Source organism: Quercus robur, chromosome 6 (assembly GCF_932294415.1).
Source record: "Quercus robur chromosome 6, dhQueRobu3.1, whole genome shotgun sequence".
NCBI lineage: Eukaryota > Viridiplantae > Streptophyta > Magnoliopsida > Fagales > Fagaceae > Quercus > Quercus robur.
Window position 1 is genome coordinate 42,455,927 of NC_065539.1, and position 20,015 is coordinate 42,475,941.

The 20,015-nt window shown below is 33.8% G+C and overlaps 3 protein-coding genes across 3 annotated transcripts; 2 read left to right on the forward strand and 1 right to left on the reverse strand.

The window, feature by feature from the left end:
- The first annotated feature begins 4,826 nt into the window (after positions 1-4,826).
- On the forward strand, positions 4,827-7,803 carry LOC126688845 (probable protein phosphatase 2C 13). The gene is made up of 2 exons (XM_050383720.1): positions 4,827-5,259; positions 6,460-7,803. The coding sequence occupies exons 1-2, from the start codon at positions 5,044-5,046 to the stop codon at positions 7,462-7,464; spliced, it is 1,221 nt and encodes a 406-aa protein (XP_050239677.1). The 5' UTR covers positions 4,827-5,043; the 3' UTR covers positions 7,465-7,803.
- Positions 7,804-8,561: 758 nt separating this feature from the next.
- LOC126688844 (dihydrolipoyl dehydrogenase, mitochondrial) lies at positions 8,562-11,495 on the forward strand. Its single transcript, XM_050383719.1, has 2 exons — positions 8,562-9,001; positions 9,994-11,495. The coding sequence occupies exons 1-2, from the start codon at positions 8,723-8,725 to the stop codon at positions 11,242-11,244; spliced, it is 1,530 nt and encodes a 509-aa protein (XP_050239676.1). The 5' UTR covers positions 8,562-8,722; the 3' UTR covers positions 11,245-11,495.
- Positions 11,496-12,520: 1,025 nt separating this feature from the next.
- On the reverse strand, positions 12,521-16,162 carry LOC126688846 (uncharacterized). Its single transcript, XM_050383722.1, has 5 exons — positions 16,023-16,162; positions 14,177-14,266; positions 13,923-14,047; positions 13,633-13,827; positions 12,521-13,282 (listed from the first exon to the last, which is right to left on the reverse strand). The coding sequence occupies exons 1-5, from the start codon at positions 16,051-16,053 to the stop codon at positions 12,920-12,922; spliced, it is 804 nt and encodes a 267-aa protein (XP_050239679.1). The 5' UTR covers positions 16,054-16,162; the 3' UTR covers positions 12,521-12,919.
- Positions 16,163-20,015: the final 3,853 nt, after the last annotated feature.

The window sequence follows — 20,015 nt, forward strand, 5'->3', positions numbered from 1 at the left end:
TTTGAACTCGATTAGAATAACTTAATGTACTACATCTTAAAAGCAGTACCTATTTATGTCCCTTTTAAAATGAGTTGTGATTATCAAAGTGTTTGACGAACTTCAAGATCTCCCCCAGCATGGGTTTATTAGTTATAGAATAATAATTATAATAATAAAGCTTTAGATTATCCTAAATAATAGTAATAATAAAGCTTTAAGCCTTTAACAGTTAAGAGTGTTTGACAAACTATACTGTCCAAGTGTTTTGAAGTTGTTATTATCATTTTTTTTTAATACTAAATAGAGAAAGAGTTTTTATTTGTGAAAAATGACAAAAGAACAAATAATAAAAGTGCTTAGTATTTACATACTTGATCTCTATTAATTCAATCAATAGTTATTAGCTCTCTATTTAGATATGGCAATGAAATTAGGTAGAGCCAGATCATGGGTGCCTCACACTAAGTTGTTTGATAAAACAATAATACAAAGTCTAAATGTATTCAACATTGCATTGAAATAAAGTAAAAATACAAAGTTCATAATGGTCATAATTGCAGTTTTATAATTTTAGAAAATGATAAATTACAAAAACCTCCATTAAGGTTTGGAGCAATGATACTACGTCCAAAATTTTAAAAGAAATGACACTCCCCTTTCTTGAGATTTGAAGAAAATTAAAATATTGATCTAGTATGTATGGGACTGGGGGATTGCACATGGTAGAGCGAATGGTCAAATATTCAAAAAAGTTTAAATATCATTGTTTATAAAAAAAAAAATCAACATAATAATCATTCTATTAATAACAATAACAAAACTGAAAATCTAAAAAGATTCTCTTGACCAAGCCCTAATCATGATTAGTAAAAAATTAAATACTATATATCCTTCCTTATCATCAAACTTAAAAAAAAAAAAAAAAAAAAAAAAAAAACACTTCATGAGCAAATTTTTTGCATAACCCTAACAACAAGAAACTCTAAGCAGATGCGATCATCCAATGAAATTTGTAAAATTAGAAAAATTACCCAAGTTGAATGGATAAGTGTGTGGGGCAAAATAAAATAAAAATAAAGTACCGCCCTAATTCCCAATGGAATAAAGCCAAAAAATTGCACAGGTACATCTAAACTTTAAACCTAAAGAAATTGTTCACCAATCTATTTGGAGTTGCTTGCTATTTGGGTTGTGCATAAAATTTGCTGATGAGTTGTTCTTTATTTTATTTTTATTTTTTTAGGACCTTTGGTGACGAGAAATGATAATGTTTAGCCACATTTCAGGGGCTATGAATAGAGTTTGGTCAAGAAAATCTTTTCAAAATTTAGAATATCTATTACTGCAATTAATGGAATGACTAATATATTAATCTCTTTCAAATATCATGAGAAGGAAGTGTCATTTTTTTAAAGTTTTGGATGAAGTGTTATTCCTCCAAATCTCAAGAAAAGTTTTCAGAATTCACAATTTTTTAAAATTAAAAAAGAACCATTATGGCAATTAGGAACTTTGTATTTTTACTTTATTTTGATGCAAAAAATATTGAATACATTTGGACTTTGAATTATCGTTTTGTTAAACAAATTAGTGTTTGGACTTTGAATTATTATTTTGTTAAAAAAATTAGTGTGAAATTAGTGGTTAATTTGTATTATTGTTAAATATTTGTTTTTATGTTATCATTGTGCGTTGTTACTTGGTAAAATACTTTGATTTTGGTTAATATGTTGGTACATTGAGATTTTTGTGTTATGATCTTGTTAAATAATTTTAGATGAAAATTGTTTATTTATATTACTGTTAAGATTTGTTTTATATCTAGTATTATTGTTTGATTAATATTTTGTTTATATTATCTTAAACTGCTATTTGTATATTTTATTTTATTTTTGGGTAAAATTTGTATATAATATTGAATTTAGTTGGTTTAATAGTTCAACTTAAACTTATATTTGAGAGAAATACTATGACCACAATATTTTCACAATATTTTTACAACAAATCTTATTTAGCAGATTGTTACTGTAGAAAAGTAATTTCAGTGGTAGGTTTAAATTACAACCAATAACAACTAATCACCTATGATTTGTTGTGAAAATATTGTGAACGTAGCACCTCTCTTATTTGAACTTAACTTAAAATAATTATAAATATCTTTATCTTTCAAGCACATCCTAAACAATTCGGTTCATTTAAGGGCCTAAATACATCTTAATTGGAACAATATAAGGGACACTGTTTATATATATATATATATATTTGTTGAGAAACAAAATTAAGGAAACTTTGAATAAATTTCTTTTTAGAAGAAGGAAACTTCGGTTTCTCAAAAAAAAAAAAAAAAAAAAAGGAAGAAGGAAACTTCGAATAACTTAATTAGAACAAAAACAAAAAAAAGGAACCTTCATATTTATCATATTTTTTAAAATACATATTGTCAACTTTGACAGCAGCTTTCCTTGCAAGCATCACATGAATTTTTGAGTACAATATATGAAGATTAAACGTATAACTACAACAACCAATAAAGTGACATATTCTAGTAGTCTTTACCTCACGTGTAATTTTCACGTACGCTATATTTTAAAGTCCTCAAGCTATGCTAGTGCAATCTAATAACACGCACCAATTGGTGCATACGTACAGTGAAATTGATGAATGATTATATTATATACAAATAAACATATATAATAAATTAGAGTTATTTCCGTGACCAAAGAAAACAAAAACACTCGTAAATATTTTACTATTAGAATATAGTATTTAATAATTATTTTGTGGGCGATGCAAAGTCTTCAATAACATGATTCCTTTCCAGCCAGTAAACATGGCTTCAAGTTGAAGGAAAAATACTTTTCTCAAAAAAAAAAAAAAAAAAAAGTTGAAGGAAAAATAGAACCCACCGTGAAAAAAGAAAGGCAATTCCAATTTCCAACTCATATCAAGACGCCGCAAAGTTAAAAAGAGTGCAATAACGTTCAGCGTAGAGTACTCAATAACGTAAGCTACTTTTTGTCCGTGGAAGTTAAAAGAAGTGGGGTACAGAATTAGAGAATCCGGATAAAATCCGCATGGCTTTTGAAAAAAAAGAAGAAGTTGAACTATTATTTTTTTCTCCATTATTTTTTTAAAAAAAATAGTAAAATCATGTACAATTTAACTAATACAATTATTTTATACTACTTTTTGTTCTATTTCATATTTTACCAATCACAATTTACTATGTATTTGTTTGATTTTTCTTATAAAATAACCAAAATTTAAAATAAAATAAAAAGTCAAATATATGACAAGTTATAATTGATGAAATATGAAGTCAAACACAAAGAAGATTTGTATTGGTTTTAAATGACGTGAATAAGTCAAATGATTATCTTTTTTAACACAAATAATTACATTCTCATTATTATTAAAACAACTTATTTTAAATTAAATTCTAATACCAATTATCATGCAAATTATTAATGAACTTGAATGTTTTAAACGTGCCATTTTAGTCACTAATTTTTTAATATTGGGTCACAAAAATTTAATGGCACATAAAAAAATCTAATGGGCCAAACAATGAGATTAAAATAATAATAATTTAATGAGAGAGTATAAATCTCTTGTCAAACCATAGAAGCTTCAAGAAATTCTACCTATTAGTTTCAAGGAATTTAAAAATTAACTTCAACTAAAGTTCTATTACCAAATGTTTTATAGAATTTAAAATTTTAATTTAATTATTTTGATTATATATCACAAATTGGTGATTGAATATAATAAAACTTACACGTTTTATAGTGTGCTCATTCCAAATGGCTCAATATATGTATATATTACACATTAATACAATATAATAATATTAATGTATTTTTGTCATGTGGGCATGGTTCCTTAATTATTAAGATAACTATTGAAGTTTCAAGTTACTCACTAATGATTGAGATAGTTTCAATAACATTAGGAAAATATTTTATTAACATATTACTAGTATGAATATAAATTGAAATATAACATTTTTTTTTTGTCTACTTTTCTTTGTTTTTCAAGGTAAATTGACAAAAATAAAGCAGTCCATCAAATTTGAAGACATATTTTACATTTAAGCCATAGTTATTTGCAGTTTCAATAAATAAAATCATGCTAGTTTATAATTAAGTTTTTTTTTTTAGGGGTAGTTTATAATTAAGTTGATAAAAATTTTAATATGACAAAACTTAGGTACAGTACCTTAGGTGCTGCTCTTGAGATTTTTTTTTTTAAGATTCAGTCATGTGACTATTTAACTAAGAAACAGAACCTAAATACTGCATATAAGAGCTCATTTCAATATATGACATCTGTTTTTATAATGATTACTCTTTATAATATGATGATTGTTATTTATTATCATATCAAGATACTAATTAATTATTAATATAAATAAAATTCAAATCTTGAATATTTTATTTATTAACAAAAAAATTTATCAATTAAACTAACTAAAAGTACAAAACCCATTGCACTTAACATTAATAATTTTTTTACCATTTATTTATTTTTTATAATATGGTCAATTTTGTAACATACTGTCGGCATTATTGGTAGGTGGAGAAAATTTTAACCTGTCAATTTTTTAAAAATAAAATTAGAAAAAGTACACCCATTAAAAAAAGTATAATATATAATATATTTTTGTTTTAATATATTAATTAAAAAAAAAACAAAAGAGCTCACATTCCACGCGTTCACGTGTCGAGCACACCCCTTAAAAATCCCATTAGAGTTAAAGAGAACTCAAAGTACACACGTGTCAGTTAGCATGATCGGTATTACTCTCCAACCAGGTCTCTTCTTTCTCTAATAGTATTTATAAACCCCGTTACGTTATACTCCTTTTCAATTCATTCATTCAAATCCACAACAACAACAACACTCATAAACACCTATTTCTACAGACTCTCTCTCTCAGTTCTCGATTCAACAAATCCCCCAAATTTTTTTTTTGTTTCTCTGAGAAATCAAAGAAAAAAAACCCTTGCTTCAAACAACAACAAGAAGACTACGAAAACGAAAACGACGCCGTTGTTGGATATGATAGTGAGCCAAAAGATGGTGGCGGACGCCGATATGAATTACCAGCCACCGACCCAGAAGATGGTGCTGGACGTGAATTACCACCATCTATGCGTTGCTTCTTCTGCTGACGTGGCGCAACCCTCCTCTTCTTCTTCTTCTTCGTCTCCGAGCTTTCGCGATGTACATCGCGTTTCGGATTCTATGTCGGCCGATATCTCTCGCTTCGAACCGGTACGTTCTTTAAAATAATTAAAAAAATAATTTTTTTTTTGGGGATTTCTAGAATGTTCTTTGTTTTTGGTGTTCTGGGTCTATATGGTTTTCTTGATTTTGTGGGTCTTATAATTGATTAATATCTTTTTTTTTTTTTTTTTTTTTTTTTTTTAAATTGAAACCCAAATTGGAGATTCAATTTATTGTTGAGAGAATTGAATTTTCTTTTGATTTTTTGTGTTAGCTTATGATTTTCTTTCTTTTTAATTTTGATGGGTTGGCTTTGGTTTGTTGTAATTGGACAGCTAAAACTATGTTTGATCTGCAAGATTCTTGATTTGAATGATGGTTGATGGGGTTTTTCTGGTTCTTGAATTGTTTGTTTTTTAGTTTTGGGTTTGTGTGGCAATCTGAGTTATTATGTGTGTTGTCAATTTTCTGTGTGTGTGTGTGTGAGAGAGAGAGAGATTGTATTTTTGTTGAATTATGTGAAAGAACTTGTAGTATGAAGAATGGGTTTGTTGGGATTAGGGTTTCTTGTAGAAGACTGTTTGGCTTATCAGAATTTCTTAACTTTATAGTACAAGGTTTAAAATTTTTAGGAATTTTTCTTGTAGAAGACTCTTTGCCCTTTCAGAATTTCTCAGCTTTGTACAAGGTTTAAGTAGGAAAATTTTAGGAGGATTTGGTGTTATTTTAAGTATTCTTGGGATGACAGAATGGTCAATCGCGCAGATTAATTGGAGGTTTCTTGATGTTATTGTGAATGGAAGCAATGGATGCTTTATTGTAATTAGGTTTGAATTTAAGGGTTTTTTTTTGGTTTTTGTGTTGTGTCTTATCTATAATTGGATAATTGAGGTTTCGTGATTCTGTAAGATATGTCTGGTAGCTTTCATATCTGTGACATAAGAGTGCGATTAGGGCGTTGTGGAATTTATGGTTATAAAAAAAAAAGATAAGTTTGTTGACAGTAGAGTGGGAAAGAACAAGTTATCCTGATTTGATTGAAAGAGAATTGTTACAAATTGTGAAATCAGATTGATTTATGTATTCTACTGCATAATTGATCTAGTACTGGGTATTATTCTCCTTTATGCTTCCTTGTTAATGGTTTTGTCCTTTTCTCTTCGTTTATTCTTTTTTGGCAATGTCTTGCAATGTATTATGTATATGTTCCTATGGACACTGACAAAACTTTATAAATGTTTTAACCAGGTTATGAGTTGCTCAGACACTGTTAATGATGCTGCCATAGAGTCTGCTGCTTCACTGTTTGTCCCAAATATTCGTTCTGGTAGCTATGCTGAAATTGGGCCACGCGATTCAATGGATGATGAACACATTAGAATAGATGATCTATCTGCCCAAATGGATTCCTTCTTCAAGTTCCCTGTGCCAAGTGCTTTTTATGCTGTATTCGATGGTCATGGAGGGCCTGAAGCTGCTGCATATATCAAGAGACACGCAATGAGATTATTCTTTGAAGATGCTGATTTGCCACAAACATCTGAGATTAATGCTGTCTTCTTAAAAGAGCTGGAGGATTCTCATCGGAAGGCATTTAAACAAGCTGACCTTGCCTTGGCTGATGAACGCAGCAGTGTAAGCAGTTCCTGTGGAACAACAGCACTGACTGCCCTTATACTTGGAAGGCATTTACTGGTTGCAAATGCTGGTGACTGTCGAGCAGTACTCTGCAGGAAAGGAGTAGCAGTTGCGATGTCTCAAGATCATAAGCCTACTTATTTACCAGAACGAAAGAGAGTTGAGGGGTTAGGTGGTTACGTTGAAGATATATATCTCAATGGTTATCTCAGTGTCACTCGAGCCCTTGGAGATTGGGACTTCAAATCCCCACTTGGCCCCGCATCGCCTCTCATTGCTGAGCCAGATGTTCAACAGGTTGCGTTGTCCGAGGATGATGAATTTTTGATCATTGGCTGTGATGGTCTCTGGGATGTGGTAAATAGCCAGAGTGCAGTCAGTCTTGTCCGCCGAGCTCTGAGGAGGCATGGTGATCCACAGGAGTGTGCCAGAGAACTAGTCATGGAAGCATTACGCCTATATTCTTCTGATAACATCACCGTGATTGTTATCTGCTTATCTGCCCAAAAATTTGATCGTGCTGTTGAGACGTGTCCTCGGCCACGAAGGTGGAGGCCCCCTAGTCTGTCTGAGGAGTCCCGGAATAGATTGAGGAACTTGCTAGAAGGCAACTGAGTGTTGAAAAAAAAGAAAATGAAAAAAAAAAAAAAGAAGAAGCAGAAACAGTTAAGTTACTGAGAAAGGATTATAGGCTGTTATCAGATAAGTTTAGATTAGCGGCCAGCAGTTTTGTAGTGCTTAGAAGAGACTTTAGGTTATTAATCAGCCTTTCCAATTGGAAGGTGTGTTTCTTATTGTGTAACGGTAACATGAACCTGAGCTTAATTGTGTTGAATGAATGTACTGGGTTCACTGAGTTAGCCCAACCATATTTGTTAAAATGATTTGTATTGGGCCAACCATATTTGTACCATGCTTCTTGTTAAATCATATTCGTTTCATACAGTTCGTTAATTGTATCATATATATTGGTTACTTTCTAATTATGCTTTGCTTACAAATGATTCTTTGAGGATTAGTAGTGCGATCAATATGCGTGAAACTTATTAAACCGTAGCCAAATTAAATTTGCTTTTCTGAAACTTAAGTTTTGTTTTTGTTTTTGTTTTTTTTTTTGTTTTTTCATTTGTAAAATGGGGTGATAATACTACAAATCTATCGATATTCCATGCCATACAATCAGTGAAGTATGTACCACATAGAGTAATGTTTAAGAGATAAAATGAATGTACTGGATTTGGACCTTGAAACTTGGGCAGCCCACAATAACCTCATCAACAAGTGTTAGAGACAAAAGGCCCTCCTCCTCCTCCACCTCCACCAAACATCCAAATGCTGATGATGGTAAGGCGTGTGAGGACACCATTCTCTGTTAGTCATATTCATGAAGTAGTTGGGATTTATTATCATACTTCATGCTCACAATGTCTCCAATTAATATTATATATCAAACACCTTGTTTGGTTCTCTATTCAGTTCACGCCGTCACATTTATAAATTATAAATGAACGGCTCCAGATTCATATATTTGTTTTTTTTTTTCCATCGGACGCCCCAGATTGAATGGCGTATTTGTACGTCTCTGATTCACTAAAAGTCAAAAATGGTAAGCAGCACACCACGGAAGTAATTCATGAACCGTAGCCACACCAGATCACCCTAAGAAATAAAGTAGTAGTATTTATTTATTTTTCTTTTTTCTAGTCCTCTCTACTCGTCTTCAAAGACAAGCCGCCAATAAATTAATCTGAATACCCAAAAAGACCAAAACCAAGCCACACCCATACCCACTACCAGCAGGGTTTTTCTTTTTCATCAAAAGCCTCTCTCTCTGTGTCAGAAAGAGAGAACCAAAAAACAAAAGAAAGGGGAAATGGCTATGGCAAGTTTGGCGAGACGGAAGGCGTACCTGTTGACGCGAAATCTATCGAATTCGAGTTCCGATGTATTGAAGTACTCTCCTACGGTGACTTCCTTCTCCAGAGGATTCGCTTCGGGATCTGAGGAAAACGACGTCGTCGTCATCGGCGGTGGCCCCGGTGGCTACGTGGCCGCCATCAAAGCCGCTCAGTTGGGTCTCAAGACCGCTTGTATTGAGAAGCGTGGTGCCCTCGGTGGCACCTGCCTCAACGTTGGTTGCATCCCCTCCAAGGTTCGATTTAATTTTACATTATTTTTTTTTTGTTTAGTGCTTCTGAGATCTAATTGCTTAATTACAATTGAATTTGATTGCGTTCCAGAATTTTGGTTTTTTATTTTCAATGGCATATGAGGAAAAAAGTCTGATTAGGCCTATTTGGTATAGCTTAGTTTCCAGCTTTTTGAAAATGTGTTGCTTGAAAATTTTGAACCCAGGAAAAGGGTGAGCTTCTAAAAAAGCTGTATGTTGAAAAAGTGCAGTTTCTAATTGCTGAAAGTTTGGATTTGATGATAAACTACTTATGTTTGTTCTATCCAATGTTTAATGTCTTCGGAGAGTGATGCATATGGTCTGTACTAGGATGTACTAATGCAATTAAGACCGTGTACGCAATTAGTTTTTTTTTTTTTTTTTTTTGGGTTTTCACTTTGCATAAGTGAATGTTAAGCTGAGTTTGCAAAGCACAGTTCTGTTTGCAAGCGTCTTTTACCGTGAGTTTTGGTGCGAGAACTTTGCTAAGGTAAGGTGTTTCTGCAACAATCATGGTTGTGTATGAGCACTCATAATGTTGTGTCTGAATAGTGTTTATGGTATGATTTGACTGAACTGTTTTAAGTATTCTGTAATTTCACTACATATTTATTTCATAAAAGTTTTGGGTCTAAGACAGATTTTTCACATCCTTAGATGCTAGAAGGATGCGAAAACTTTCCATAAAAGTTTTGAAGGATGTAAGAATCTGTCTTAGGACTAAAGATTTTATTCCTCAAATCATTATTTGAGTGGAATCAGTGGAAAAATGCTTCAGGTCTCTTCTACTTTGCAAATTTACTTGAGATGTTTGACTGCTGTAATTTAGAGTTTAGTGTCAGCTGGTGAATTGGGTATATCCTGGTGGAGCTGTTTCAGTTTATGACTAAATGCATTTCTCATCACTGGCATTTTAGATGGTACTGGTAACATTTGAAGTTTTGTTGGTCTTAGTTTTATGTTCTTGTGTTCAGGCCCTTCTACATTCCTCCCACATGTACCATGAAGCTCAGCATTCATTTGCCAACCATGGAGTGAAGTTTTCTTCTGTTGAGATTGATTTACCTGCCATGATGGCCCAAAAAGATAAAGCTGTGTCTAATCTGACTCGAGGTATCGAAGGTCTGTTCAAGAAGAACAAAGTGAGCTATGTAAAAGGCTATGGCAAGCTCATTTCTCCCTCTGAAGTTTCTGTGGAAACTCCTGATGGGGGTAACACTGTTGTGAAAGGCAAGCATATTATAATTGCCACTGGTTCTGATGTCAAATCTTTACCTGGGATCACCATTGATGAGAAGAGAATTGTGTCTTCAACGGGCGCATTAGCTTTGACGGAAATCCCAAAGAAACTTGTGGTCATTGGAGCAGGCTACATTGGCCTAGAGATGGGCTCAGTCTGGGGCCGACTTGGCTCTGAGATAACTGTGGTTGAGTTTGCCGCAGATATTGTCCCAACCATGGATGGGGAAATCCGTAAGCAATTTCAGCGTTCTCTTGAGAAGCAAGGGATGAAATTCATGCTCAAGACTAAGGTGGTAGGAGTTGATTCTTCTGCAGATGGTGTTAAGCTGACCCTTGAACCAGCAGCTGGTGGTGACCAGACCATACTTGAAGCTGATGTTGTTCTTGTTTCTGCTGGTAGATCTCCATACACAGGTGGACTTGGGCTGGACAAAATAGGAGTGGAGACTGACAAGATTGGACGGATTTTAGTCAATGAAAGGTTTTCTACAAATGTGCCAGGTGTTTATGCAATTGGGGATGTAATACCGGGTCCTATGTTAGCCCACAAGGCAGAAGAAGATGGGGTTGCTTGTGTAGAGTTTATTGCTGGTAAGACAGGCCATGTGGACTATGACAAGGTCCCTGGGGTCGTCTACACACACCCTGAGGTTGCCTCTGTTGGCAAGACTGAGGAGCAGGTGAAGGCACTTGGTGTTGAGTATCGTGTTGGAAAGTTCCCTTTCATGGCAAACAGCAGGGCCAAGGCGATTGATAATGCGGAAGGATTGGTCAAGATACTGGCTGAGAAGGAGACAGACAAGATATTGGGAGTCCACATTATGGCACCCAATGCTGGAGAGCTCATTCACGAGGCAGCGATAGCCTTACAGTACGATGCAGCGAGTGAGGATATAGCACGTGTTTGCCATGCACATCCAACAATGAGTGAGGCAGTGAAGGAAGCTGCCATGGCCACTTATGACAAGCCCATTCACATCTAGAAAGCTGGTTATTATTTTGTAATCTTTGTTTTCATTTTATTTTTTGCTTCTAAGAGTTTTGGAATGACTTGTGAAGACTTTCCTTTTTCTTATTCATCCACCCATGGGAGCAGATGAAGTTTCTGAATAGAAATATGCTGTTATAGTATCCCTTTGTTTACAATGACAAAAATAACTTTGTATGTTTTCCTCATTTGTGCTTTAATAACAACATAAGAGGGGGAATGTGGAGCCAATGGGAAATTACAGTCGATGATTTGTTTTCTGCAGGCCTGTTGGCTGTAACTGTTAAACATGCATTCATAACTATAGAAATACATTTATCAACATTTCTGTTTATCATCCACGTTTTCCTCTTTATGTAACACCCATCCACGCATGCTTCACTTGCGTAGGCATTCCTCTTTTCTTACTCATTCTCCATTAATCAGGCAAATATTAAAATATAGAGTGTTGTTCACCTTCATTTGCCTTTTTGTTCGAGTCTTTTTAGACTTGGTTGTGGAACCAGGGCATTTGCACTCAAGTCGTCTGCATCTTTGTCAAAACAATGGCTTGGGTTTTCATTATAATACATTATTACTTCAGTTAAGTCTTGGGACAAGAACTTTCATTATTTTTTTTCATAATTGCTGAGTTGACATCTTGTGACTAGCGTTAAGATGTGATATCAGTGGTTGACCCATATAAAATAATGATGTTCCAATTTTATAGAGTTGTGAATATATAAAAGAATTTGTCACATAAGAGTTTCATCCATTTTGTTGCAAATTGATCACAAAATGAGGTCTTGTTTGGGATTTGGGCGTGGGTGTGTATTTTCCTTATGTATGAGGTTGGGTCTAGGAGTGTTGGCAAGTGCCTGTCACTAGAAATGACGGTCATAGGCTTGAGTCTAGGGATCACTCTTACTCGGGGAAAAAAAATGTGAAGGGGTATAAGACTACCTACCAATCATCTCCTCTCTTAAACCCACAAAAGTTGATGCTGAGAGTTGTGTATTGGGTACGACTACAGAGCGTTTCTTCATGCTTGGATTCTTTAATGCTCCTATAATGCTCGAAGTAGTTTATTTACCTCTGGAAGGTGTTGTGCTAATTGAAAACCAACGTGCTTTCCCAATCTATTTGTTACTAAACGAAATTGACAGGTAAGTCAGTAACCTGATTGTTGGCTCCCTTCGCAATTGTCCATATTTATGATGCAAAATGAGCCTTAAGAGACCAGATCAGTAAGTTTTAAGAAAAATCAAAGGAAAAGAAACAGAAAAGGAAAATGGTAAAGCCATAGCTAGATCATTTGTATTTTATGGGATAAAGCTAAAAGAGCGAGATATGATAATTCATCTGTTCTGTTTCCTCGAGTGGCACTGCATGCTCCAGGCTCTAAAAATCAAGAGGCCTACAATCCCACCAAATAAAAATTGAATAAGAGGACAAATAATCGGTTTGCAATAAATTCTGTCCTCAGAAATTTCCTATTACATGAAATCCCCATAACTTAGGGGAAATCTAAAACCTAAACACCTCATGCAAAAGCATTATATCCCCATCAGCGATATTGAAGGGTTCTTTTCGTCGGAATCAGAGACCATAAAAATTTTGAGCAACTTCCCATCATCTGTCTATTTGCAATTGCTTACAAGGGCATAATGAAACTTGGCAGCATGATGCAATCATGGTTCCTCTCGCATATCTGTCCTCCTCTTGGCCTGCTGAGCAAGCCGTGCATCTCTCTCCCGCTCAAACTCACGGTAATCTGTCCGTTGCAAGAAGGAAACCTTTTCCAAATACTGGTTTGAGCTCTTCTTGTAAGCATCCAACTCCTCTTCCAACCCCTTTTCTTCCTTAAATTCCCCCCAATCCTTCTTCGACTTGTCTAGCACACTGAGCTTTTGTTTCTTCTTTATTTGTTCAAGGACAGCATCAACAGCGGAGGGTGCAGCACCTTTGGCTTTTTCAGAAGCCTCCTTTGAATCAGCATCAACAAGCTTCTTAACTTCAATTTCTTGACCAGCGAAGTCCCGAACTTCAGTAATCTGTAGAAGGAAAGAAATGTGTAGTGTTATCAAATTACTCATAAACGAACTAAGGTTTGCCATCTACCACGGCATTTGAAAGAACGTCAGATTTAGTATGCAGCAATATACATGGATAAAAATTGATGTCAATGCTTGTATGAAATATCTTTCAGGGATTCCAGCTAATTAGCAAGAGTAACCTGTTAAAGTTCGCCAGCTAATTAGCAAAGTCCACTTTCATATTATCAATATAAACCATTGACTTTTTTCACCAGACTAATTTCATGACTACCAAGCCCATAAAAGGCACCATTACATGAACCACAAAGGAGGTCAATAAGAAGGGTATTACTAAAAGAAGTGCTTACTTCAACTTTCCCCCTGCCAGCAGCAGCAGCTGTAGCAGCTGCAGCATCCTTAACTGCTGAAAGAGCAGCAGCAGCAGCAAGCCTCTTGGCCTCCTCACTTGCGCTGTCCTGCATAACACTAGGTTCCTTCTGCAGTGAATCTAATTCAACGGATCCTGTCTTTTTTGGTGCGAGACCCAGATACGCCATATAATTCTATGAAATAAAATCAAGAAAAAATAAATGTATAATTCTAGCAAACTATTGTATAATAGTTCCATTAGAAACAGAATGGATAATAATTTCCTCACCGTGGATGAATTTTTTGATTTTTTATTCACAGTTGAGCGAGGCTTGTTTAAAGAAAAATTAGGCATCTTATTAGGTATGCCTTTATTCATTTGCTCCCACATAGCATCTACCCGGGCTTTAATTTCTAGCAGGATGAAAGAACACATTAGCCACTTTGTTTCAAACAAAAGCCCAATATAAGTATAGTCATCACAACAAAACAAGAATAGAAACGAGAAGCAACTTTCAAAGATAAAGAATCCTAAACCCTCACCAGTTTCTTCATGTTTTGCCTCAGAGTTTGGAATTGGAGCAGTTTCTTTTTTAGGCTCATTTGATATTCCATCCTTTTCGTTTAAAATACCTGAACATCAAAGTGCTTATCAAAAAAAAAAAAAAAAGTAACTGAAAATCTAATTACAACAGTTACAGACATAGGAAAACAAAAAATGCACCCCTAATGCGAATGATTGGAAGCCTCAATTAAATATTCTGATCATAAAAGTCTTTGCAAGGAAGAGTTTGGATGAGAATCCATTTCTTTATGAACATCAACAAAGATGATGGGAAGTCTAGCAAGGACATTAACCTCATTAGTGATTATTACCAAAAATTGATTTAGATAATTGGATCATACATCCATTCTTGATCTACACAAAGGAGGAGGTCTAGGGTTAATCGCATTGTGGGTGCAGGATTATCCTTGTTTGGATGGGTGTAAAACAAAGGCTAGATAGTTCAATTAGCTGTGTCTCCAGACAATTACAGATGTTCCAAGTTCCAATTAATGTGTCACCGAATACTTTGTGACCCAACTAGTGTTACCTGATCAGAACTTACGAAAAGGTGAACTGATCAGTCTAGGATGTGCCTACACTAATTGCAAAACAATTAAGATTTGTTTCTCTCTCAAAACACCCTCGACTAATTTTCAGATCAGCTCTTAAGAGAAAACAAATCATCTTTCACAATCCCATGAAAACATGAAAAATAACCAACATATAATAAGCTGCAGACTCGAGAGCATATAACCAGCATCAAGGACTCACAGGATGTTGTAAAACATGAATCTTCTCACAAAGTAAAATCCTCCAAGGTTTTTTTTTTTTTATTTATTTTTTTTAATAATTTATTTTTTATTATATAAAAAAAAAAAAATTTAAGTCTGGGAGCTGGGGAGGTGAGGATTTGAACACTGGAAGTCTCTGTTGGCAAATGAAATCCTCCAATTTACTGATGCAATGTAAAATGGACCTCTTTAGCTAAAAAATAAAAAATCTTATCTACACTTTAACATTCCAGTTTTATTGGATATCCGAAAAGAGGAATTCCCGACTCCCGGTCCATTATAATTAATTCTCTCAAAATGTTTCAGATTCAATTATAGCAACTTCTCATCCCCCCTCCCCTATATATGTGTGTGTGTTTCTCAAATACAAAAGATACTCAGTGTTGTTGAGTCATCCCACATCGGTAATGTGTGATATTGAGAAGGGATTTATTACTTGCTCCGCGACACTAATTGCCGCATACAGTTTTGTTGTTGACGTGTGAGTGTATTCCCTTATCTCATCCCCTTCCCCTATATGTGTGTGTGTTTCTCAAATAAAAAAATAAAAAATAAAAAAAATTATAGCAACTATATAAATAAGCTACAGAAAAACCCAATAATATCACAAACAATGTGAAGATAGATATTACAGCACTGAGCAACAAATGCCAACAACTAAACAAGTCCCAATAACCACAGTACCTCACACCCGCAAAAAAACAAAAAGCCCAAAACCAAAACAATGTGCTTAAACCCACAATAAGCAGCAAACACACATAGATAGAGGATCAAAAGTATGCCTAGCCAAACAGAGTTAAGCAAAACCAGCTACACCCTTTAAAATTGCCAAGTCAAAGAGAGCGCCAAGTCACTGAAAAGATTAACTCTTTACCTTAATCTTTAAGAACCCACTAATATAATTACTTAAAAAAAGCTTCAGTTCTTTTCCTCGGCAAAATAGAAAGAACAAAAGAAATTCCAAACAATTTCCAGGGAAACAAACAGATCCTAAAGTAAAATCAAAGAAACCTTAAATCTCAGAAAAGAGAGAGAGAAATCAAAAGGGTACCTGAGGAGTCGGGACCGTTGGTTGTAGCCATTGAAGAGGTTGTTGTTGTGTTTTGGGTGCGCGGGGCTCGAAGTTGTTAAGAATTTAGATACCTCGTTTATTTGTTTTGTTTTTTGTTTTTGTTTTTTTTTTTAAAAGAGACTTTTCCACTTTCCGTACTCAACGTCGGTTAGGTCGCTTTCTGGGTTGGGTCTATGATGGGCCTTATGAAAACGGCTACGAGCCCGAAGATGACCCAAGAAAGATACCCGATGAGAGAGAGAAAGAGAGCGAGAGAGTTATTATATAATATAAACAATATATTTAGGAGAAATGATATGTTTACAATATTTTTAGTCAATATTTTTTATACCATATTTCAATTTGATGCATAATCTTTCAATTGTGTTAATTTGGACTTTAACCTTTCAAAGTCGTGAAAATATAATCCTTGGATGAAAATTTTCGAAATAAAAAATTAGTTTATTGCCACATTAATGGAAACTAATTTTTTATTTCGACTGTTTACCACTTTAACTATTTCGATCCAATAGATAATGATAGAGACAAAATTGACATGACATTGAAAGGTTATGGACCAAATTGACATAATTGAAAAGTTAGGGATCAAATTGAAATATTGTATAAAGGATAGAGACTAAATACATACTTTACCATAATATTAATAATAAGACACAAAAAAGTGACAAATTTTTATTGGTAAATAAGAAAGTAATGTTAATAATGAGTAATATGAGTTCATAAGAAAACCAATAAAAATTTATGAACTCAAATAGTTATGGAAACGATTGTATTGTATGTAGAATGTAACATTACTCTATAGAGTTAGGATTGTTTCTCCCCCCACCCCACCCCACCCCAAAAAAAAAAAAAAAAAAAAAAACTCTATAGAGGTAGGATAGACAATGACTTTTGTCTAGCATGCGTTCGGTTCCAGTTTTGCGTCAAAATGATTTAGTGGATTTAAAAATTAAAAAAAAAATGATTACCTGATAATTTAAATAACATTTTACATGTATTTTTAATCCCCTGGGCCCCTGGCGTATTTACTAGGTTGTGCAGGTAAAGTATGCCTGTATGAATCATCAATAATGAATGGTCCTGTTTGAATCGTCAATAATAAATTATTTCAAATTAATTTAAAGGAAAATTTTGTTCAAATCTTAGTTAAGTTCTAGCAGTTTGACGAAATAAAATGGGCTTAAAAAGGCATAATGGGTTGCTGCCCCTTTTGTGTACAAGGTAGTTCACAATTTCCCTCCCACCTTTTCACCTAAGCTATAAAAAAGTTCTCTCTCTCTCTCTCTCATAATGGAATATTCATATAAAATTTACACAAATTTATAAAATACCTTGAGAGAGGAACTGCAAATGATCAAATTGTTAAGAAGGAAAAGGTGCAAATGACCCAATATTTTTTTTTTTTTTTTTGTTTTTTTGGGACAAAACAATAGTAGGCTTTATTTAATTAATATTATGCTGTACAATGGAAAATAAATAAGAGGGGTATTCTTCTAACCAAACAATAGCCTTCTCATTCTCTTTTGCAGCACTAGCTAAAGTTAGAGCATACATTTTAAAGGAACTGTGGGGGCCAGTCAATCAACAGGTCCATTAAGGTCAGGATTGTTGGGCCTGTGGCCCATCCAAGGATGCATATCCGTCCGAGGAGGCCTAAGTCAGGTCGTAAGGGTAACTACCGAGGGGGGGTAGTCAATATCACGAAAGTAGAGTTCCGTATTCGTCCGAGGACACCATACTCCTCGGTAGTATGAGTCCGAGGACGATCAAGACGCGGTCTTGTTACAATCGGACCTCGGAATTATGTCACCATTGAAGATAGGATAACAGACCAAGGGTAAGAAATAAAAGACAAACAAATATCTATAACTACAGCTGCCTCCGCATTAATTGCCTCTTAACCAACTCTCTGACCACATTAATGTGGAGGTGATACTGGAACAGTAATGAGGCAGCTGTAAGGAGGTTCCAGGAGGCGCTAGATGGGACAGAAAGAAATCCCCCGAACCCAACCTACACGTGTGTGGTGAGGATGGAACACAGAGGGTGGTATATAAACTGAAAGAAGAACATGCAGAGGGGGAGATCGGAACATAAAAAAAGAAGAAAGGCAAAGACTGAAGAAGAAAAGCAAAAAAAAGCAAAAGAACTGTATCTATTACAAGAAAAAAACTGATTGTTGTGCCAGCTTTGAGCCTTCAATATACGTGAGGGTAAATCTTTTCATTCTACAAAAGTTAATTTAGTTCTTAATACCCACGCTCTACAAATTATATTGTTTGGGCCTGTTTATGTGCGAACCCATTATCCTTTTTGGGTCGTTACAAATCGAGTCCTTACAGGAACAAAAACAAATGATATACTAACAAATTGTTCACATATAAGCTTAATATCCTCCAAAATCCAAGCCACCTCTAGAGTGCAGATTCTATCTGAATTAATGAAGTCCACCAGCTCAGCAAAATTACTCTCAATAATGACCTTGGAAAAGCAAGTGTTTAGACAAAACACAAGGGCCTTACGCATTACCCAATAATTAAATGGGAGAAAGTGTAGTTTACCCTATTTTTAATATGTTTAAATACTATAAGGATTTTATAAAACTTCTTATATTTATAACCTACATTAGAATCTGGTCACATTATATTTTCTTTAAATGCTACAATAAATAACTTTATAAATAAACCCAATCATAATAAATATCCATTTATAAGTATCATAATTATCAACTTATGGAAAAAAAAAAAAAAAACATAGAGGATATTTTTGTTTAACTTTCCTATATGAGTCTAAATTTGGTAAGGATATGGTATAAAACTAAAGTTTTACAACATTCAATAAGAGATTTCTACATCAATCATTTACTTAAAACTAAAAATATCCTCATTCTAAAAAAAAAAAAAAAACTAAAAATATCCTACCACACATAATTACACCATATCAGTCTTTTACTTAAAACTTGAAATATGGTGTTAGTTCAACCGGTAAAGTTTCTTATTTACACCCAAAACCAATTGATGTTTTAACTTGAGCGCTAATAATAAGAAAAATCATCATGGAGTGGTGCCATAACAACATTCTTATATGGTTTTGAATGTTGGGTTAGTAACATTATTGTTACCTAATTAGTAATTCATGCACTATACTAGAATGTTCAACAAAAATATAATATGGCCAAAGTTTGACTCCAAACATATTTTGAGTCTTAGGCTCCAACTACAAATAGGAAGATAACTCATTTAACTCAATCAACTAAGAGAGTTATATGTATTGCACACGACGAAACACGTCATCTACCAACAAGAAGATGACATTAGTACTCATCATATGCAATAAACGTAGCTCACTTAACCCAATCAAGCCCAATACTCTTAACATGTTTGAAGCCAAACTTTTTCCATATATAGTCTGTTTGGCATTAGATTTAGCTTTTAGTTTTTATATGTATAGTTTTTTAAAACCTCACCTTTTTTTTTTGTATTTTCTCACTGTTTCAAAATTTCTCAAGGTACAAGTATACTTTAGTACACTTTTAGCAAAAAATTAGATAAGCAGTTCCCAAATGAACACATAATATTCTCTATGATTTTTTTCCCTAAATATAATGGTTGATAATTAAGATACTTATAAATAGGTATTTATTATAATTGTGTTTATTTATGAAGTCATACTTGGAAATTTGTGGAATCTGAAATACTAGTTAAATATAGAAAACTTGAATTTCTTGCAATAATAGCAAATAAATAGACAATCTCCAAAGTTTTCAAATTTATAAGTATTCATCAATAATTTTTTTTAATATTTTTTGCTTCTCAAAAAAAAAAAATCAATAATTTTATTTTTGAGTCAAAAAAAGTATTCATCAATAAATGTGTCCCAAGTGCACTTTCTGAAAACAAACCATACACTTTGCTATAGTAATTAGTGACTATATAATGATCTCCTTCTGTGCAATATCACAAAATAAAAAAA

What these genes read in the sequence shown, in the direction of transcription:
- LOC126688845 (XM_050383720.1), top strand. Translation starts at nt 5,044, where the DNA reads ATGATAGTGAGCCAAAAGATGGTGGCGGACGCCGATATGAATTACCAG. An exon ending in ATATCTCTCGCTTCGAACCG is followed by an intron (nt 5,260 to 6,459) that starts GTACGTTCTTTA and finishes TGTTTTAACCAG; the next exon opens with GTTATGAGTTGCTCAGACAC.
- LOC126688844 (XM_050383719.1), top strand. Translation starts at nt 8,723, where the DNA reads ATGGCTATGGCAAGTTTGGCGAGACGGAAGGCGTACCTGTTGACGCGA. An exon ending in TTGGTTGCATCCCCTCCAAG is followed by an intron (nt 9,002 to 9,993) that starts GTTCGATTTAAT and finishes TCTTGTGTTCAG; the next exon opens with GCCCTTCTACATTCCTCCCA.
- LOC126688846 (XM_050383722.1), bottom strand. Translation starts at nt 16,053, where the DNA reads ATGGCTACAACCAACGGTCCCGACTCCTCAG. An exon ending in GGCAAAACATGAAGAAACTG is followed by an intron (nt 14,048 to 14,176) that starts GTGAGGGTTTAG and finishes TCATCCTGCTAG; the next exon opens with AAATTAAAGCCCGGGTAGAT. An exon ending in AATCAAAAAATTCATCCACG is followed by an intron (nt 13,828 to 13,922) that starts GTGAGGAAATTA and finishes TTTATTTCATAG; the next exon opens with AATTATATGGCGTATCTGGG.